General features: G+C 44.8%; 1 protein-coding gene across 6 annotated transcripts in view; it reads right to left on the bottom strand.

Moving 5' to 3' along the window:
- Nucleotides 1–449: 449 nt before the first annotated feature.
- MYT1 (myelin transcription factor 1) overlaps nucleotides 450–22602 on the bottom strand; it is a 171376-nt gene continuing 149223 nt past the window's right edge. For 5 of the 6 annotated variants that reach the window (XM_083447275.1, XM_083447274.1, XM_083447276.1 and 2 more), the window contains 5 exons: nucleotides 15389–15610; nucleotides 12824–12915; nucleotides 10451–10554; nucleotides 9123–9266; nucleotides 486–4416 (listed from right to left, as the gene is read on the bottom strand). In XM_083447275.1, the coding sequence (XP_083303401.1) occupies nucleotides 4276–4416; nucleotides 9123–9266; nucleotides 10451–10554; nucleotides 12824–12915; nucleotides 15389–15610 (703 nt within the window). In that variant the 3' untranslated portion in view covers nucleotides 486–4275. Of the gene's footprint in view, nucleotides 4417–9122; nucleotides 9267–10450; nucleotides 10555–12823; nucleotides 12916–15388; nucleotides 15611–22602 lie in introns of all 6 variants that reach the window. The other variant, XM_083447279.1, reaches the window with a different exon arrangement.

Here is a 22602-nt window from a genome sequence, read left to right as displayed (position 1 = left end):
CTTGAGCCGTGGGACGCGGGTGGCGCTGTGGGTTAAAGCCTCAGTGCCTAGGGCTTGCCGATCGAAAGGTCGGCGGTTCGAATCCCCACGGCGGGGTGCGCTCCCGCTGTTCGGTCCCAGCGCCTGCCAACCTAGCAGTTCGAAAGCACTCCCGGGTGCAAGTAGATAAATAGGGACCGCTTACTAGCGGGAAGGTAAACGGCGTTTCCGTGTGCGGCTCTGACTCGCCAGAGCAGCGATGTTACGCTGGCCACGTGACCCGGAAGTGTCTTCGGATAGCGCTGGCCCTTGGCCTCTTTGAGTGAGATGGGCGCACAACCCTAGAGTCTGTCAAGACTGGCCCGTACGGGCAGGGGTACCTTTACCTTTATTTCTTGAGCAGAGAAACAGTATTAAATTTGCTTTCTCTTTTTCTTTCTTTCACAGAAGAACATGTAGCCTGCAGTTCCTTTTTTTCCAATGTGATTCTTTATTATTTAAATATGAACAGTATTCCTTCACATAAACAATTACTCAGCCATCACATAACCGACACACAAACATGACGAAATAAATATACAACAAGAGCACAGATCAATTTTTTATGTTTAATTTAAATATTAAATAAATAATAAATTACATGTTTTAATTTTTTTTAAACCGTTATCAGTGCCTGAAACAATAGGATCGTCGAGAAGACAAAAGAATAACAAAAACAAACGAAGAAAAGGAATCTCTCTCTCTCTCTCTCTCTCTCTTTCTGCATTTTGTCCCCACCCAAAATAAAATCAAACAAAAAACTTTTTTTAAAAAAGCGCTTCAGTTATAAAATATCTTTAAAAAAATTCCCATTGTTAAAAGAATAAATAACAAAAATATATAAAAATAACTTGGTTGCATCAAAATTACACGCGAAAGTTAGAATTTTTTTTATTTCTTCTTAGAGGGAAATATTATTGTTTTATTGATCAAAAAGTTGTATTTCTTTCAGGGATTATTTTTTCTGCCTCCTTTCCTTTTTCATGATGTGATGTCCAGCTTCAACAGAAGTATAAATTTAATAAATTAAAAATGATTCAATAAATAGTCAAAATAAAATAAGGTGTTGCGAATACAAATTACACACATTTCCCCAAAATTAGGGTGCATACAGAAATATGACTCACTGTGTTTCCCTGCCTCCTGCTATGTAAACCCAACTCCCAATGCTTTTGACAGGCCTAGCATTTATCAGCGAATCTGTTTTCTAACTTCCCATGCTACAGTCGATTGGTTGACTCTGAAAATGTTTAGTTTTAAAAGCACCACTTGCAGTTTTATCCAATCTACCATTTGATCAGTGCTTTAAACAGAAGGATGGACGCACTCTATTTTTAAAAAAAGATAAGAGAAAAATGCTTTGAGGAGGTGGGTTCTTGACGTCACTGGCACAAGCCAGTCAGCACTGTGCGTATCTGGCCTTCGCTGCAGACTGGTAGAAACTGCTTTTCCCTACAGCTCTATTCTCTGGAGAAGATTGTACATATAGTCAAAAACACAGTGAGTGCCCTTCCACAGCTGTCGCACCACTCAAAGGATGTGCATTTGAATGCACCCTTAAATAATTTACAGAATAATTCAGCTAACTACTTTCCCCCCAACCCTTCTTTTTCTTTAAAGGAAGTGCAAGTTCTCTACTCTGAAATACTAAATGAGCTGCAATCACCATCAAATTGGACTCTATTTACATATTAAAAGCATTGTCTTTTTTTAATACTTATTTTTTTTCCTTCTTTCGTTTTTTTTTGCACTTTCCATGGGTTGTATAAATAAGCCAAGTCAAAGGGCCCATGCTGTGATCCTCTCTAGCGCCCAAGTGAATTTACTCAGATGAGTAAGTTAAGCATATGAGTAAAGTCACCAATATGTATTTCGCCCCTTCTCCATTGGAGTTCTCTCATAGACTTCAAAGGGTTTTAGTTTATAGCCTAAGTATATGCAGGACTAGGCTTTTAAGGCATTTTCATACCGAGACTTTAAAGTGGTTCTTGTTTCTATCAGGCATGTAGCTGGAATATAAAAACCTACACTGGCCAGACTGATCATTTGCACTACAAGTGCCTCTTCTACATTTTCGCTTCTGCTGCAACAATGACCAAGTATTCGTATATAAAGGGAAGAGGCTCAAAAGCTCACCTATGAAAATGCTCTAAAAGGCATGTAGCATTCCACGGGCGGGTGAATATTTATCGTTCCCACCTTCCCACTGTAGTCCCTCACATTCCTCCCAAAGCCACTCCTGAAGATTGGGGGACCCTCGGGAGCAGAATTTGGGGTGTCGGAAGGGGCAACACAAGGAAAAAAACTGGCACACACACGTGTGTGTGCAGGAGGAGGTGACTCAGCTGTACACATGGAGGCTATTTTGATACCAGCCCTTCTTCTCACAGAATCAACAAGCTTTGTCATTCACTTCAGTGAAGCTCGGACTTCTTCTTCTTTGCTTTTTGTTTTCAGGGAAAGACCTGACCGAAGCCATCTTAAGCTGGCTAGAAAATATATTTAGAAGTTATCAGGGGGGTTTAGTTGCGGAAACTAAATTATTGCCGAGAGAAGGGAGATTTCAGCACCAGAATATGCCATCTCGCAGAATAGTTAATACTTTTATCGTGTTCAATTTTTAATCTAACACATTTCCCGGCTTTTGGATATGCCGGGACCACAGTTCACAAACTGAGGACCTGTAGAAAGAGGCAAGAGTGGAAAAGGGGGAGATAAGAGATGCTTCCTGACCCTTCAGAGCTATATTTTCCTGCATTTTGGATTGGACCTGGTGGCAAGATGTGGAATGTCCCCTAGTCAACCAGTACAGGGCAGACAACTATGGGGAGTTTGCGATGTTTCGTTCTCCACCATAACCCCTCTGCACTAAGATGGCACCAGTGACCTACATTTGGCCAACTGCTAATGGAGAAGTTTAGAAAGTTCATTTCCTTGACTTAGGGGAGAATTTGAGAATTCACACACGGAATCAATGTTGGCGTCTTCCCCCGCCACTCTTCCCTCCTCAAACAAATCCAGCAATACATAATGTGGACGAATGAGGTGCTGAAGAAATTTGTTTTTGCAAAAGACATTCACTTCACTGTAGTTCTTGTAAGTGCACAGCGGACTATGTGTACCAAAGGGGTAATAACAAAACAAAACAAAGTGGTTCTTTGGAAGATCTATACCCATCTGTTCCTTCTGTAGAATGGTGATCACTCTGTTTTGTTAAACTTATTTTTTTTTTAAAAAAATGTAGAAAACAAAGCTCGGAACCAAGAAACATTGCCATGTATTATGAGCCAAAGTCCATAGCCAAGAGTAAATACTCCTTGTAGACTTCCTTTTGTTCCTAATCGCTTCTTATACATGTCTCCGGCATGGATGTCTGCAGCGCTGTGCAGCTACGCAACGATGACCACGACAACAAACAGAACCAGAACGGTCAGCAAAAGGACTTTCCAAACTCATGTACACTGGACCATGACACATTTAGAATTCTTCCATACGAAATGTTCCAATATTGGTCTGTTCATTAATAGCTATTATCTTTTTTTTTTATTTTTTTAATACGGACAAAGGAATACTGTAGTTGCAAACTCCAAAAAAAGCTTCCCTGAGAACCTTTTGTATTTTTTTTTTCCATTGCGCTTTCTACTGGAGACCCAGAGCTGCTCTTTCAGAAAATAAAAAATAATGCTACTCTAGAATACTTGTAAGAGTTCTCGTGTCCAGCAGATTCAGATGGGTGGCTCGCCTGCAGCTTCTGCGTCTCATGTACTGCAACATGCCACATCAACCATGTGTTATCTTGGGAACATGACCATAAGCGATACAGGGTTGTGGAGCTCGTTGCTGTGCAGACAAAAGCCCTGTTCTTTGAATGCTCTAAACCTGGGACAAATTCTATTATGGAACTTCCTTTGATGGTGGAGGTGCCTAGCAGCTTGTGAAGACCTTTGATCTCCATCTGCTCCCAACACCATCTTTGATTCCCACCACCACACGGTATGGGGTGAAAAAGAAAAACAAAACAAAGCCCCACAGTTTGCCAAAGGAACGCCACTGAGTAAACGAAAACATTTGAGTTCAGTTCTGCTTCTTGTGAATGGCCTCTTGGTTAAGTTTTGGTCCTTTTATTCATTCATTCAACAAGTTTCCTAACTTGTAAACCTGAATATGCAGAGTGAAGGTCCTTCCAGTTACTTTTAACGTCTTCTTTTCTAAAATTTTTATCCCCCCCCCCTATTTTTCTTCTTTGTCCCACTGTAATTAGACCTGAATTCCTTTAATGGCCTGTTTGATGCTTTCCAGCAGGTCCTTGTTCTCAGGATTCTGGTAACATTCCTGGTTCGTGTACATGTCAGTAAGGGTGTTGACGTACGCATCAAAGTTCTGCTCACTGATTGGCTCCTGCTCAAAAGAGACAGAGAGAAAAGAAAGAGAGTAAATAAGCAAGCAAATAAACATATGAATCAAACTTAGAAGCAGAGCACAGAGAGAAAAGGCTCTAATATTGGACCCAGCTCAGTCAGGGGTCAGCAAACTTTTTCAGCCGTGAGCTGGTCCACTGTCCCTCAGATCTTGGTGTAGGGGGTCGGGGGCAGACTATATTTTGGAAAAAATATGAATGAATTCCTATGCCCCACAAATTGTTAGGATATTTCCGTTCCACCTTAAAAGGGAGCAGGATGTTTGTGTCACAGCCTGCGTATTTCCTGTTTCACAGGATGTTTCTGTTGTGTCTTTGCTTTCGTTTCTCTCTCTGTGCCGGAGACACTGAAGCAGGCAGTCATGTTTTCTCTTTGTTCTGACCAACGCTGAATAAAGTTGTAAATATGCTCTCCTGAGTGCATCTTTCGCTGTGTGCATTATCTGCTGATAGAGCGTGTATCGGCTCTGGAATGTGGCAAGATATTTCTGGAGCTTGTGTCACTAATTGCTGATACTGCGTGTCTATGGGAGATCGATGGATGTCCGGAGACGACGTGGAGTCATGATGGACTTTGTCTCCCTGGCAGTATCCCAACACAAATAACCCAGAGATGCATTTTAAATAAAAGGACACATTCTACTCATGTAAAAACATGCTGATTCCCGGACCATCCGTGGGCTGGATTTAGAAGGCGATTGGGCCGGATCTGGCCCCTGGGCCTTAGTTTGCCTACCCATGGACTAGATCCACATTATCTGCTGGGCCACAATGCTTCTCCCTTATCTATTACTCCTAAATAACCACTACTAAATGCGCTTCTCTTTCATTTTGACGTTAAAAAGGCCCATATTAGTGTCCATTGTTATGTCCACCTCACAGACCTTTTTGGCATACAGTGTGGAATCCTATTTAGCATCAGTTGGACAATATCCTGATCTTCCAAAGGAGATGAATTAATCAACAAATTAAAAATGAAAAATTCAACAGAACTTAATTACTCCCAGGTGCAGGATTACCGCTTAGGTCTGCCTTCACCGTAAGCAGAAGTGCATCATTCAATTCACTTAACGCAGGTTAACTTTAACTTTTAAGAGAGCTTGGGCGTACCTTCTTGATTTCTAAATCTAGAACACTGTGTCCCACAGAGTTTTGACCCCCCCCCCCCAAATCAAGAAGGTGGAAGGCTGTCATATCTGATTTACAATCTAGACACATGAGGGCCATTCTCAAGCAGAGGGCTGGGCCTGTTGATTCACTGAGCCCAACATCAATTTCACAGCAAAGTTTAAATCAGCTTTGCTATAAAACCCCTAATGTGAAAGCAAAACCCGCATTAGCCGAGATCTTGTCTTTCATTTTGTTCTTCCAAATTCTCTCCCGTTTTCATACGCGATACAAAAACACACACATGAGGGGCTTCTTTAGCCTCAATCCTAAATTCAGTGGGGCTTGTCTTGTGTGAAAACGTATTAAGGATCAAGCTGTTGCACTCTAGCCAGCTTTCTTGTTTGTCCAACCCCTGTGTCACATTTAATGTGCTTTAACCAAGGGTAGTGTGTCTCGCGCGATGCAATTAACTACCCGAAAATCCAGATAAATTGCATCTCCTTTCAGCTGTCTGACTTCAATGCAGATTATAAATAAATAAATAAAATTCCACAGCCAGTAGTGGCATCATGCTGGTTACTGTTAAGACCTTGTTATGTTAAATATAATATACTCTCTTTATCGTTGTGATTGTTCAGCTGACAGCTGTTCAGGGCAGAACTGAAGCTCCCTGCGCTATAATGGGAGCTGTAAGATCTTTCCGACGTTGCAGTCCAATCCTGTCCTATCTCCACTCATGCTGTCTTAGACTAAAAAGGCAACATGCACTGTTGATGGAGCTCCTTTTGTCATTTCCTTACCTACTTGGGCTATGAGATGTAATGAGAGACAACCAAAAAAAGCACAAAAGGATGAGATCAGTGGGAAAGAGGCAGCAGAGGAGGAGGGACAATGTAGCTTTCAGAAACATACAGAGGGTGCTGCCGCCTCCGAAAAATTAAGTGCCAGACAAAGCATTTGGGCTGAACTGTGAAATTTCAGTTTTTCCTAACACTTTTTAGATCAGTGATCTGGCAGCTTAAACAGGCAACGGTGAGCAGCTGCAAACCTGGTAGCCCATTTTATTAGACTTCCCAAGTCACCTATGTGTTCTCCTATTAAAATGTGTGTGTGTTTGTGTGTGTGTTGGCATCTGTCTGTCTTGAGAGACAATAGAGTGAGTCTCTGGCATATCTGAAGAAGTGTGCATGCACATGAAAGTTCATACCAATAACAAACTTCGTTGGTCTCTAAGGTGCTACTGGAAGGATTTTTGTTTGTTTGTTTCATCTGGGGGTGAAGTTAAACTTGTAGCTGCTGCCTCTCACATTGTTCTCACTGCGATAGCAGCACCGAAGTGACCTCCTTGTGGAGCAAGCCTGGGCAGTGTGTATGGAACTCCTGGACTCTGCAAACAATAAGCCCCCCCCCCCTCAGCCTCACTAATGTGGTCCAAAGGAAAGCAGAGCAATACACTGGGCACCAGCTTGGCTACAGGAATTGCCAGGAGGCATACAAGATGCCATCCATCTGTTTAGAGACTCCAGAAGATTTGTGTATGGCTCACTCCGTAGCTTTTTCTTCTCCCAAAGATGTCCTGCAAGGCAGTGGGGGCAGGGGTGAATGAAGGCGTCGTGACACCCGGGGCGGGGCGTCGCTACGTAGGGTGCTTGTGCAGTGTCGCTACGTACAACGCATGCGTCGTACATAGAGAAGCCACACATGTGCTGTATATAGTGGTTTGCTAGCACCGCCGCTCCAGCGCCGCACGGATGGTGCCGGGATCCTCTGCTTGTGGCTGCAGCCGCGAACGGATGATCCTCCATTCGTGGCTGTGCCAGCATGATGGCTGCTCGTGCCCCCGTGAGCCCCCACGATGTGCCTTCTTGTCACACCCCCAGACATGGCACCCGGGGCAAACCGCCCTCCACCCCTGTTGTGACGCCACTGGGTGGGGAGGGTTTTTTCCTGGGGTTTGGTCCCAAACTCTTACTTGCCAATGAGTAAAAACAAAGGTAAAAAAGGTAAAGGACATCAGGACTGTTAGGTCCAGTCAAAGGCGACTATGGGGTTGCCGTGCTCATCTCACTTTCAGGCCGAGGCAACCGGCATTTGTCCGCAGACATTTTTCTGGGTCATGTGGCCAGCATGACTAAACCTCTTCTGGAGCAATGGAACACCGTGACAGAAACCAGAGCACACGGAAATGCTGTTTACCTTCCCACCACAGCAGTACCTATTTATCTACTTGCACAGGTGTGCTTTCGAACTGCTGGGTTGGCAGGAGCTGGGGCAGAGCAACGGGAGCTCACTCTATTGCAGGGATTAGAACCGCTGACCTTATGATTGGCAAGTCCAAGAAGCTCAGTGGTTTAGACCACAGTGCCAATAGTATAGCCGCATGGCAGCAGTTTAGGATCAGAGTTTTCCTTCTCCTAGATGGGCTCCCTTCCCAGGTGGACGAGCCCCATCTGCCCCTCAGTTCCCTCTACAGCATGTGCAGAAACCACCTTCTTGACCATTGGACCCACTTTTGGTCTTGTCCACTCAATCCACTGGAGCCAGTCTTTGCACTCAGGGGAAGTCCCTAACTCACCAAGGATTTGAGACCCATCGGTTACCCTCACCTGGTTTAGCCGGCCAGCTGAAACCACTTCCTGTGGCTGCTGTCGCATGCTGACAGCTTCTAGAAGCTACAGGTGAGAGCTGTAGGTAGACAAACTATGCCAGAAGGAGCACAGTTTAACCACCAAATATAGAAGCTAAGAAATCCCTGCCTGATCTGTCAGGTATGGTAGCCTTGATTCTGTGGAGCAACATGAGGGAATAAAAGTAATTGATACCATTAAGTGAATTTACTTTGCCACCATGGGGGGCAGGGGCTGGGGGGGGGTGGAAAACAAAATATATATGTGAGTGCTGGGCTCACTGGGCTTGGACCCACATATTGCAGTGCAGAAGTAAAGCTGCCTGGGATTGCTTAGTTTTGCACTTCCTTGCTTTCAAGCATTTAAATTGCTCTGCCTTAGGCATGGACTAAGGCATGGGACGCGGGTGGCACTGTGGGTTAAACCATAGAGCCCAGGACTTGCCGATCAGAAGGTCGGCGGTTCGAATCCCCGCGACGGGGTGAGCTCCCGTTGCTCGGTCCCAGCTCCTGCCAACCTAGCAGTTCGAAAGCACGTCAAAGTGCAAGTAGATAAATAGGTACCACTCCGGCGGGAAGGTAAACAGTGTTTCCGTGCGCTGCTCTGGTTTGCCAGAAGCGGCTTAGTCATGCTGGCCACATGACCCGGAAGCTGTACGCCGGCTCCCTCGGCCAATAAAGCGAGATGAGTGCCGCAACCCCAGAGTTGGCCATGACTGGACCTAATGGTCAGGGTCTCCTTTACCTTTACCTTTAGGCATGGACTCTATCTCTAAATGGTACTTGGGCCCTTTTCCCCTGCTGAATTTTATGAAAGGTGGAAAGAACTAATAGCGTGGAGCTCTTTTTCTGCCACTCCTTAATTATACGCAAAGCACATTGCAAGGAGGCTTTCAGAATCTGGTTCTTTATCACACTGCCAAAGGTTTGGTGCACAGGAGAGATTCTCACCATGTGTGGAAGGCGGATATTGGCAAGACTTTGGATAAGAGTCTGGCTCAGCCCTGAGAGCTCAAGGAAGAGGGCTTCGTTCTGCTCCTCTATAATCTTATTCTCCTCCTCAATGTTCTTGAGGTTCTTCTCCATGCTTGAGATCTGTAGGAGGTGGGAGGGAAACATGGATTAGGGAAGAGAAATGGTCACTGTCTTTCAACATTCTGTGAGCGCCACAAGGCTTATATCTATTAGGTTCATATCCTGCTCCACAAGTAGAACAAACAGGTTCATGGCTGCTGCCGCTGCTGCAAACAGTAAGTCTGAATCTTTTCCTTCGTCTCGGTCTTCCTCTCTTTTTGTAATGCCAGATGCAGGACATTAAATGATCACACTGTAAGTCTCCCAGCCTTCACTCAGCTTTGTTGACTGGTGTTTGCAAAGGCAGAGGAATGCGCAATGCAGCAATATTGTGGGGTAATAAAAGCAATTGACACCAGGCTGCTGTGGAGTCTCATTACAAGCATACAGTGGTACCTCGGGTTAAGAACTTAATTCGTTCCGGAGGTCAGTTCTTAACCTGAAACTGTTCTTAACCTGAGGTACCACTTTAGCTAATGGGGCCTCCCACCACCGCCATGCCGCCGCCGCGCAATTTCTGTTCTCATCCTGAAGCAAAGTTCTTAACCTGAGGTACTATTTCTGGGTTAGTGGAGTCTGTAACCTGAAGCATCTGTAACTTGAAGCGTCTGTAACCTGAGGTGCCACTGTACATTCATATACTATGGTATCTCGGTTGTTGAACGCAATCCATTCAGGAAGACCGTTTGACTTCCGAAACGTTCGACAACCGAGATGCAAAGGGCTGGCTGCAAAGTCAATGGAGAAAATGGAAAAAAATGCAGTGGAAGCCGTTTGACTTCTGAGGAATGTTCGAAAACTAAAGCAATTACTTCCGGGTTTTCGGCATTCGAAAACCGAAACGTTCGGCTTCCGAGACGCTCAAAAACCGAGGTACCACTGTACATTCAACCAGGCAGAGGGCGTTCTCCGTAGTCATGCCCGCCCTATGGAACCCCCTTCCGATCAGATCTCAACGAAATACAGTGGTACCTCTGGTTAAGAACTTAATTCGTTCTGGAGCTCCGTTCTTAATCTGAAACCGATCTTAACCTGAGGTGCCACTTTAGCTTTGTGGTTTTTAAAAAAGATTAGATTGCTTTCATTGCATATTAAAATTGTTGTTCTGTACCAAATTGTTTTATTGCCCAGCACCGTGGTGTTATTTTAGTGAGAGCGGGTGTATATGTCTATTTTAAATAAAGAAATAGTACCAGTGCATTTACCTGTGACTGCAGCTTCACCATGGCTGCTTCCATCTCAGTGTTGGATTCATTCAGCTCACTAATCTCTTTGTTTAACTGCTTAATTTCTTCGTCGTTCTCTAGAACTGCAAGGATGAAATAAAGATGCGGTCAGGCAATTTCCTGCTCTAATATATGCAGATAGAACCTACACGGAGTAGATCCATTTAAATTAATGAAACTAAAGTAATCATTTCTGCTAACTTCAGTGTTACTCTGAGTAGCACTGAATATCATCCTTGGACTCCAGTGTACTGTTAACAACAACAATTTATTATTTATACCCCGCCCATCTGGATGAGTCTCCCCAGCCACTCTGGGCGGCTCCCAATCGAGTGTTAAAAACAATACAGCATTAAATATTAAAAACTTCCCTAAACAGGGCTGCCTTCAGATGTCTTTTAAAGATAAGATAGCTGCCTATTTCCTTGACATCTGATGGGAGGGTGTTCTACAGGGTGGGCGCCACTACCAAGAAGGCCCTCTGACTGATTCCCTGTAACCTCACTTCTTGCAATGAGGGAACCGCCAGAAGGCCCTCGGCGCTGGATCTCAGTGTCCAGGCTGAACAATGGGAGTGGAGACGCTCCTTCAGGTATAATATAATAATAATAATAATTTATTATTTGTACCCCGCCCATCTGGCTGGGTTTCCCCAGCCACTCTGGGCGGCTTCCATAGAAACAAAGAATACAGTAACCGAGGCCGTTTAGGGCTTTAAAGGTCAGCACCAACACTTCGAATTGAGCTCAGAAACGTACTGTCTACATAATAATGTTTAGCCCTCATGTAACATCATTGGAGTGCTCTAAGCACTTAATATACAGATCATAAAAATAAATTTGTTTTCTGTAGTCCTAGGACCTTGCAGAGTAGGGATGGTGGAACTTGTATTCTAACAACTTCTGGTGAGAATACCTTGCTGTTGCTCTAAAGGGTAGGACCTAAACCAATGTGTTCACATTACAGTAGCACCTTGGTTGTCAAACTTAATCTGTTCTGGGAGTCCATTTGACTCTGGGAACAGTTCGAAAACCAAGGTGTGGCTTCCGATTGACTGCAGGAACTTCCTGCACTCAATTGGAAGCCACGTAAGCTGCGTCAGGCGTTCAGCTTCCAAAAAACGTTCGCAAACCGGAACACTCACTTCTGGGTTTGTGGCGTTCAGGAGCCAATTTGTTCAACAACTAAGCCGTTTGATAACCAAGGTACCACTGTACAAGAAAGGCGACTTCAGCTAAACAAGCACCCGTGGACAGTTAAGTCTAATCAAAGGTGACTATGGGGTGTGGTGCTCATCTCACTTTTCAGGCTGAGGGAGCCGGCCTTTGTTCACAGCTTTCCGGGTCTTGTGGCCAGCATGACTAAACCACATCTGGCGCAATGGAACACCGTGATGGAAGCCAGAGCACACAGAAACGACGTTTACCTTCCCGCCGCAGTGCTACCTATTTATCTACTTGCACTGGTATGCTTTTGAGTGCTAGGTTGGCAGGAGCTGGGACAGAGCAATGGGAGCTCACCACCATTGTGCAGATTTGATCCGCTGACCTTCTGATCAGCAAACCCAAGAAGCTCAGTGGTTTAGACCACAGCGCCACCCACGCACCTTTAACAGAAATAATCACCTTGGAAGGTGGTGGTTCTCCTTAGTTAGAGGTTATTAAGCAGATACTGGAAGGTCAGTTTTGGGGAATGCTATAGCAATGGGTTTCCTGCATTGGTAGTGGGTTGGTGAAATGACCTTTAATGGCCCTTGCAAAATTTACAATCATATCATCTCGTTAATTATAATATTTAATGGCAAGGTAAGTTGCGCCCCCCCAATCATATTAAAAATGGAGGGTGGGGTGAAACAGAAAGAACAGAGTTTGGCTAGTGAGTCACAGCTGAAAATCAAGGACTTTCTACAACACTGGCTTTATCATATGGTGAGCATTGTACTGCATAATGATTTAAACTAGATCCTTCACACTGAAACTACAACATTCTGGTCACGATATCACATGTGATCTAGCAGGCTGGAAAAACTGGGGGCATTTTAAGTGCAAATTTGGTGGCGAGGCATATTTTTAGCTTTTGGAAATCAAATAGTGGGGAGTATGCAATTGGTAGCAAGATGGATATTTACTCTTGTTGGGGATTTCCAGATTGCAAGAAACATGCTGCCTGAATAGCAGAGCAAATCCTTAGCAAGTAAGTTAGCAAGTACTAATTCAATTGGCATGGATCATCTCGGTCCAGTGGAAATGCTAATGGTGTGGACACACACAATCTGTAAGGTTATGTTAATTTTTTCGAGATCAAATTTTCAAATATGCAAAACTAGCCAAGTGATAAATCTGGTTCTCTTACCATCACTGGTCTTGAATTTAGCGTTGAGAATTTCATCCCCTGAGATTTTCCCCTTTTTCCCAGCAAAAGTAGCTCTTGGACACCCCGACAGGCTAAAACGAGAAACAAAAGTGGATTTTATTAGAACCTCCAGGATTAATTGCAGCCAGGTAATTAAGGCTGAGCTAAAATTACCGTACTTGCAATAGCATAAAAGCCTCCCTTGTGGGGTGAAATTCAGCATTCTTTGTAAATATGTTCAGTCACTGTGCAATCTCATGCATTCAGAATTAAGTACTATTTAAGGAAACTTACTACCAAGTAAGTGTGCAAAGAATTGCAGCCTTATTCATAACTATTGCCCTGACTTGCGTTGCTCCCAGTTGCCCTCCTTGCCATAAGCATGTAAGCAAATCTGACTGGTTGTGTTGATCCACAAGATCACCTATGTCTTACGATGCTCTGTCAGATGTAGTTTTGACATGATCCTTGACTAGGTCAGATTACTTATGCGAGCAATTTAGAGAGTACTAGGAAAAGGCCTCTGTTTGAAATCTATGTGAGCCACTGCATTTACCATATTTTTCGCTCTATAAGATGCACCAGACCACAAGACGCGCCTAGTTTTTGGAGGAGGAAAACAAGAAAAGAAATATTCTGAATCTCAGAAGCCAGAACAGCAAGAGGGATCGCTGCGCAGTGAAAACAGCAGTTCCTCTTGCTGTTCTGGCTTCTGGGATAGCTGCGCAGCCTGCATTCGCTCCATAAGATGCACGCACATTTCTCCTTACTTTTTAGGAGGGAAAAAGTGAGCCTTATAGAGCAAAATATATGGTAAATAGTGGACAAACAAAGTGGACGAACACCCTGGCTCAGTTTAAGGTCATTTCCTACATTCCCAAGAAGCAGAAACCTCAGGTGCAAAATTAACAGCAGACATAGACAGCTCTGCTGAAATCACTGGTTCTGATCCTAAAGCGAAAATTTGTTGATGTGGGAAAAGCATCAAGAACTTCTTAAAAATATATTTTTTGTGAGGAAATCTTTCTCCACCTCTGGCATCCTTTCTCGTTGTTAATGCAAACTGGAAATGTTTGCATAAAATTTCAAAGCAAAATGAAAATAATGTGTTTTACTTCTCTGGGGGAAGAAATAACCATTTCTCTCTCTTTTTCCCTCCTTGTCACTCAATGGAAAAATCACAAAATGAATATAGCTATTTAATGCTCATTGTAAAACCATTTCCCAGGGAAGTTTCCATCCCCCTCCCACCCCAGTTGAGGCAGTAAGTTTTTATAAGTCCGCCAGGAACTCAGTCATTTGGATTAGCTTGGCTGAATAGTTCGAAATAAATAAATAAATTGACAGTTGTATATGAGAGAAATTCCCTTGCAGGTTGCCCCATAAAAGATTCAGCTATAAAATGCGGATTCTAATCAAAGCACGTATTTTATGTCTCATAAATCCAAAGATATCCTCCTCCTGAAATTAGTTGTAGTTGCGGATAGCCTGTTGTACTGTTCAGGACTTCATTAGAACCTTTCATGAGATACCCCCAGGCTTCCAACAGCTATTTGTTTACTAATTATGTTGCTGTTGTTGTTGTTTAGTCGTTTAGTCGTGTCCGACTCTTCGTGACCCCATGGACCAGAGCACGCCAGGCGCTTCTGTCTTCCACTGCCTCCTGCAGTTTGGTCAAACTCATGCTGGTAGCTTCATGTAACATATAGTATAGAACAGGCTTCCTCAACATCAGCCCTCCAGATGTTTTGAGACTACAATTCCCATCATCCCTGACCACTGGTCCTGCTAGCTAGGGATCATGGGAGTTGTAGGCCAAAAAATATCTGGAGGCCGAGGTTGAGGAAGCCTGGTATACAATAAGACAAATCTCTTACAATCTCACTCGTCTACGTGCAATTAAATTCTTGGGGGGCATTTCTTGTTCCTAATTTCCTCTATCCATGCTGTGATGCAGTGTGTTAAACAAGGATGAAATATTTAGATCAGGAACAAGTTTTGCCTGGATTTGAAATTGAGTGAATTTTCAACATCCATGCATCAGAAGCTGAAAAGATGTCTTTGCCCGCTCTGCCCCCAAATCCCTGAAGTTCAAAAGAACTGTGTTTGGACTATTGATGCAGGTAGCTAATTATACCACCACCCCTTAAACCACTGACACACCTTTATTCCATGGATGAGCTCACTATCGTAAATGAGTTTTGCAGAACTGGAAAAGGTTCAGAAAAGGGCAACCAAAATTATCAAGAGGCTGGATATTTGTGGATCATGTGAATACACTCTTTGGATTTCAGTGATTGTTGCATGAGAGGATCCACATAGACCCACAATCATTCTCTGTATTTCATCTCAAGAGGTAAAACAAGGGGACAAGGGTGACGAGTGCACACTTCATTGAAACCTCAGGCAATCTAGCACAGATCAGCACAAGGGAATCTAAAAAAATCTAGATATCTAGTTTGGTCCCAGGGCTCAGTTCCTGAGCAAGTATCGAGATGGTGTCGCAAAATGGACTTCACTGCTACCTTTTGCAGAAGACACCAGGATCACATGCATAACGGTTACCTTCTGTGAGTGAGGAAGCTTCCATTTGCGTGACCTGAGCCATCACAACCTGGGGTTGGACAAGTGGGACCCTCGTTCTTGAGGGACTTCCATGAAAAGGATGAACCATTGAGAGACCCTTCTTTCTGCCTCCGGGCTGCGAGGGGGCACCCCGAAGCACTGCGATGGGAGGCGTATTTGCCACTGATGTGTCCAAGCCCAACACAACCAGGAACAGGGCACCTACAGAAATAAGAAGAAACAACACCTTTTGCTCAGATACAAACAAACAAACAGATTACAGCTTGGGTCCATTTTGCTGGCGGAAGTGTCTCATGAGTTCCGCTCCAGCCGGCAGAAGGGGTGGGAGATCACTTTCACTCTTCCTTCCTCTCCCCGACAGCCCTTGTGCTTCCCAAAAACTCTCTGCTGGACCACAAGGCCTTGTATGATGGGGAAGTGCTTTGCTTTTGCAGAAGGGAGCTCAGGATCCAAACCTTAGAAGCCTGCCTTAGAAGGCAGTAAAACAGCATCAGCATTATACCACATGTTATGTTTGCTTCATGTTACGTTCTTTCAGGTAAGGGATGGCGCTGTGGGTTAAACTACAGAGCCCAGGACTTGCCGATCAGAAGGTCGGTGGTTCGAATCCCCGTGATGGGGGGAGGGTGAGCTCTCGTTGCTCGGTCCCAGCTCCTGCCAACCTAGCAGTTCGAAAGCACGTCGAAGTGCAAGTAGATAAATAGGTACACTCTGGTGGGAAGGCAAACGGCATTTCCGTGCGTTGCTCTGATTTGCCAGAAGCGGCTTAGTCATGCTGGCCACATGACCCAGAAGCTGTACGCCGGCTCCCTCAGCCAATAAAGCGAGATGAGCGCCGCAACCCCAGAGTCAGCCACGACTGGACCTAATGGTCAGGGGTCCCTTTACCTTTACCTTTAAGACTATGTTCAGACCTTGTGCTGAATGCAATCTTCCTGGCCCAGGAGATTCCTCGATTCTCAACCCCATCCACTGAATTTCACCCTTACTTCTTTGTACCCTGATCTATCCAATTTATCCAGATTCTCTTTGGGTTGTCCCCCATGGGTTCTCTCCCTGGCGCATCGAGTTCTGCCCTGGCTCCACTGAACATCCCACCTATTTTTTCTGAAATTGGAAGTTGGCGACCCCCCTTACGTGGAGTCCTTGCCATTAAGGTTTCTGCGACTGGTTGCGTTTGTTTAAATATACATGTCAATTACAGTCACACACACAAGTTTGCGACTACTCAAGGCTTTCAAAGAAGGAGTCGATGTGGAACAGCACAACCGCCCCTTTATGCAAGGCAGCAATTAGGAACGTCAAGCACGACTGTCAAAACAAGAGTGCTTGCCTGCTCTTGAAACTCGTGTTCTGTGTTTCATTGTTATCATCATTATTTTTATTTTATTCCATAAAAACAACAACAGAGGAGTTGACAGTCGAGGGGCCCCACCACTGTTATTTCATGCCCGCTCTGAGATAATTTGAAAAACGCTGATCCTGTTTTTAATCATCTGCAAATGCGGCACAATTCACTTATTATATCGTTGCCAGCAGGATGCTCACTAAATTCATAACTGCGTCGCTGTTTATATGATCGCAAGCAAATTACTGAAACCTCAGGAGAAAAAGAGGGAGGCCGAGGGAGGATAGAAAGGGGAAGGGAGCGATTAGCATGCAGCGTTTACGGCCCAGCCGTTACATATTTTACACTGTTAATTTAACTTTCATTACACTTTTATTGTAAAAAATAAACCAGAGTCTTATTGTGGCAAACAGCTGGCTTGGGATGTGTGGCGTGTGTATGTTTTAAAAATTTATTATTGCTGTTTAATTGGAGTTGTGGTAATGGCCGGTCAATTGAATAGTCGCTCTCCTGAATTGTCTTTTCCTTTTTTATTTTAAAGAGGGAAGGGGAAGGTCGAGATGATTTGTGGAAGGCTGTTGCAATTGATGAGCTGCGTGATGCTGCGTGGCCAGGCCAGAAAGCACGCCCTCCAATGTAAACGGCGTGAGGAAAGAGCAACAAGGCCCCAGGGACTATATTAGTCTCTTCTTCTCGGTGGCGGCGTGCGAATCTCGGACCGCAGCCAAGCAGATTTCTGGCACGCAGATGGAGCGCTGGAATTACAGCGGAGCCTCTTTATCGCAAACCTGCAGGGACCTCCACGAGAGCGTACCTTGTTAGAGAAGACAAAATGCTACTTTCCAAAGGACTAGAGGAGTTTGGAAAGGGAGGGGAAAGCTTGCCTTCCTGCAGTTTTCTCCATCCGTCCATTTCATATAGCCTCTGATCTCTTCCATGAGGAATATAGGGTGCTGTCTTGCAGTGGCGTAGCGTGGGTTGTCAGCACCCGGGGCAAGGCAAGTAATTTGCGCCCCCTAACCCGTGGAGCCAGGCAGGGGCAGAGAGCTGCGAGTGCGAGCGCCCGCCCCAGATGTTGCGCCCGGTGCGGCCGGCCCCCCCTGCACCCCCCACGCTACGCCACTGCTGTCTTGTACTGAAGCGCACCATTGGTCCATCAAGTTCAGTAATGTCTACACTGGCCGACAGCAGCAACTGCTCTCCAGGGTTTCAGACAGGGTCTGCCCCAGCCTTTGCTGGAGATCAATCACTCCTCCTCTGCCCTCCACAAAACACTACGCTGTGATTTGTACGCATTTGTTCTTTGTGTAATATATTCAGTGCTTTTCTTCTGGGGGTACGCAGGGGTACGCGTACCCCTAAACATTTTGTGAATCTTTCTACTTTTGTCTATTTGCTGCATTTATTTTTTCCTGATTTGAACTATAAAAATGGCAGTTTCCTTAAGTCAAAATGAGAGTACCGCTAAACATTTTTAAGAAAAAAATGTACTGAATATATTTATGTTTGTTTTTAAATGTATTGTAAGCCGTTGTTGTTGTTATTTATTGAATTTATATACCGCCCTATACCCGGCGGTCTCAGGGCAGTTCACAGAATAAAATCAAGATATAAAACCACAAAATACCTAATAAAAACAAAAACAGCTCAATACCCCCCCCCAAACCCCCACATTTAAAATTGGATCAACCAAAGACCTGGTTAAAAAGGAACATCATTATTATTATTATTATTATTATTATTATTATTATTTACCTGTCCTTCCCCCTATGGTCCCAGGTTGGGATGCAACACTTAAAACAGAATGTCAAAAAACAACTTACACTCGCAAAAATAGGGATGGTCCTAAAAATAGACACATCCCAGGTGTCAAAACACTGAGGACTTATCTACACTTAACTTTTCCTCTACGCTTTCCAGGCACAGTCTGTTCTTTAAAGCTCTGTGTCTCAGCACCGGTTTTTATGGTTTTTGTTTTGTTTTTTGCTATTGAGTTTTCCCAGCAAAAACACTCTCTATAAAGCTGAATCAGAGTGAACGGCAATCTGTGGAGCAAAAAAAAAAAAAAAAAAAAAAAGGGGGGGGATTTGAACCCTGGTGTCCGAGGTCCTAGTGTCCGAGGCCCTATCCATTATCGTCTTCCAAAGCAGCTACTCTATTCCGAACTTAAAAATGGAAATAGTATAAACACTGACAACTGGGAAAAACTGGCTTGCGAGCGCTCCAATTGGAGAACAGCCTTTACCAGAGGTGTCATGGGCACTGAAGACGCTGGAACTCAGGACGCAAGGGAGAAACATGCTAGGAGGAAGGCACACGTGGCAAATCCACATCGTGATCAACTCCCACCTGGAAACCAATGTCCCCACTGTGGAAGGATGTGTGAATCCAGAATTGGCCTCCACAGTCACCTAAGGACTCACTGTTTATGGAAGACAATCTTACTTAGCTACGAGGGATCACCAAAGAAGAAAAAGAAGCCAATTGTTTGTTTGTAAGGCTATGTTCAGGACGCGGGTGGCGCTGTGGGTTAAACCACAGAGCCTAGGACTTGCCGATCAGAAGGTCAGCGGTTCGAATCCCCACGACGGGGTGAGCTCCTGTTGCTCGATCCCTGCTCCTGCCAACCTAGCAGTTCGAAAGCACATCAAAGTGCAAGTAGATAAATAGGTATCGCTCCAGCAGGCAGGTAAACGGTGTTTCCATGCGCTGCTCTGGTTCGCCAGAAGTGGCTTAGTCATGCTGGCCACATGACCTGGAAGCTGTACGCCAGCTCCCTCGGCCAATAAAGCGAGATGAGCGCCGCAACCCCAGAGTCGGCCACGACTGGACCTAATGGTTAGGGGTCCCTTTACCTTTACCTTTTAAGGCTATGTTCAGACCTTGTCGGGTCCTTGCCATTAAGGTTTCTGCAACTGTTTGTATTTGTTTAAATATAGTTAAAACTGTGTTTATGGAAGACAATCTTACTCAGCTATGAGTGATTGTGAAAGAAAGAAAGAAAGAAAGAAAGAAAGAAAGAAAGAAAGAAAGAAGACTACAAAACACTGGTTCTACCAAGTTTCCCACGACTCTGCTTCGACAATCCTTGACCTGCCAGATTCTCTTTTGACCCATCTTGGGGAGATCCATCCTCCCCCCAATCTAAAGCTAGCAGCAACCTAAGTAACATGTGGACAAATTTATGGGCTGCATCGATTGCTCTGCAATACTCCTGAAAGGAATGCAAAGGAAGTCACTGCAGAGGAAGGAGATATGGAGCCCCACTAGTTGCATTAATGGGCTATAAACTGCACAACACAGCACTTATCTTTGGCAGTGCGATCCATTTTCATTCTTGTTTCTCTCTGTGTGTCATTGGACAGCAGAACGACACTATGGATTATGCATGGTTCTACCTCCCCAAGCAATTTTAGAACATTAAAGTCAAAAGCAAAGTAGCTTTGCTGCTGCTGCTGCTGCTTTCCCAGTAGTTTTTAAAACTGGGCTCGCTCAATTTTTAATAAACTCTGCTTACTCCTGCTAATTGCGACACGGCTCATTTAATGCAAATGGTGCGCTATCCTGGGGATAGAAGTCGGAGCAGATGGCTCCGAAACGTCATCTGGTTCTTACAAAGACCTTTGGATCACTTACAGCATCAGCGTTTACCGTGGTCTCCTAAGTGTGAAGAGTTTGAAGCTGTTTCTTCTGTTGAGACAGTGACCCTGGAATATCCCAGGGCGGTGGAAAAGCAAGGTGAGACCAAGGAGTGTGTAGGGAATTGTGGAACCAGAGGGGGAAGAACATACATCATCAGGAGAGCCAGCACAGCCAAATGTCCTAGCTCATCACTGGCTTATTCCCCTTCAGTGCTCCGAAAAACCTCCACATTCTGGGGTGCAGATGGCCAATTTGCTGACATACGATGCTACTGTGGACAACAGAAGATGTGTCTGTGTTGGGGACTGTGCTGAGGAGGGCTACACTGAGGAGGAATGGTGGGAGCCTCCCCCTGATCAAGATCCTGAATCTTCCCAGGAGCAGGACAGTATAGATTTGGAACAGTGGCTTGCAGAGGGGCATAGTTCAGAAGGCAGAAGCTGGGAAATACTGGATGGAGAAGAAGCACTGGGAGAGAGAGAGGGAGGCTGAAACCCTACCTGCCCACAGACTGTCTCGCCAGAGTGGTGCATGCTCTAGTTATCTCCCGCTTTGACTACTGTGACGTTAACATATGAAAGTGCTGGAGGTGAAATAGTTAAACAGGTTACCCAATCAGGACCCTGGGGGTGGAGTCAGAGGGACTATAAAACCAGCTCTGGAAGGGGCGAAAGGGGAGTTCATTGGGAGTTGGGTGGTTGGTTGGAGTGGGAGTGAATTGGGATAGAGTCTGTGGGGAGGTTGAGTTAGCGTAGCGCAATAAGTTGAGTCAGGAACAGTTAGGAGCTAGGAAGACGAGTAAATATCTGAGAGGTGGTTTAGTGAGTGAGAGCAGGTAGCGGAAGTTATAGGTCTGGATAGGCACCCCATGATTGTAATTGACCGATACCGTTTATGAAACCACACACTTGTTAAACTGCAATAAATAAACACAAGTTTATGTTCCAATTTAAACCTGACTGGACTCGGTATTGTAGCAGGTAGGTCCTGGGTGGTGGCAGTGAGAAATAAAGTGGTGGCACAGGGATCAATAGACGGGGAAACATCCGGGGACCCTGTGTGATCGCCACAACTACTGCAATGTGCTCACGTGGGACTACCTTTGAAGGTGACCCGGAAACTACAACTAATCCAGAATGCAGCAGCTAGACTGGTGACTGGGAGCGGCTGCCAAGACCATATAACACCGGTCTTGAAAGACCCACATTGGCTCCCAGTACGTTTCCAAGCACGGTAGTTATGAGAATAGGTTACGTGGGTGGTAGTGACATGGGTGACTAGGGAGGAAGTGGTTGGAACCCTTAATTGGGAGCACCTTCATTCCTAGGAAATGGATTCTTCATTCTCTCGCTGTGATCATTAAAGTTTCTAACTGGTAAGAAGACTCCTTTCCCTTTGTTCTGCTTATCTACTGCTTATCTACTGGGGACAAAGCTGATTTCCTGAAGCCTGACAGTCTGGCTATGGGGCATAGGGTAATGCAAGTCTCTTCAGCTCTGCAGGACTGCTTATTTCCTGTCTTGGGCTGTGTACACACAATATTTTTAAAGCACATGATTCCCCTCAAATAACTGGGCACATTCTATCCCTCTATAGTTTACGCTCCCCCCTAGAGTTACAACCACCTTTAACAAAATACAACACCCAGAATTATTTAAGGTAAACAATGTGCTTCAAATCTGCTTTAAAGTTAGTGTGTACGCAGCCTTAGCAGATGAGTGGGAAACTCATACCAAGGTGTGGGGGCTGCATTAGTGATGCAGCAAATTTCAGAACAGGGGGATTCGGAATAGGAACCCCTCCCCCCCCCCAGTTTATCAATCCCCAATTGAAATGAGCAAAAGCATCCATTCATTGCTAGAAGGGAAGGATATCCTGTTCTCTCTAGTTTTATTTTGCAGCAAATGGTACACAGAAAGGAAGGAGCCCACGCCACACTGCAGCTTGTACAATAACAGTAGCCCTTTCAAGAATTCTACGTCCCGGAGTCTTTTCTTATTGTGAGTTCCGCTGATTAATCAGGAATGGAAAGGATGATTAAAGCTTTTCAAATTAAGCACACTAATGATTGATAATGAGTTGATGAAAGGCAGTATCATGCAGATTACTCAACCATTCTCACCCATCAGATTAGTGAGAGCTAAGCTAAGGATGCCAAAATCCGAGAACTCTCCAACCAGCAACAGAGAGACTTTCCTGGCAT

The sequence above is a fragment of the Podarcis tiliguerta genome (assembly GCF_965153285.1).
Source record: "Podarcis tiliguerta genome assembly, chromosome: 6".
Lineage (NCBI taxonomy): Eukaryota > Metazoa > Chordata > Lepidosauria > Squamata > Lacertidae > Podarcis > Podarcis tiliguerta.
This window is presented reverse-complemented; position numbering and strand designations above follow the sequence as displayed.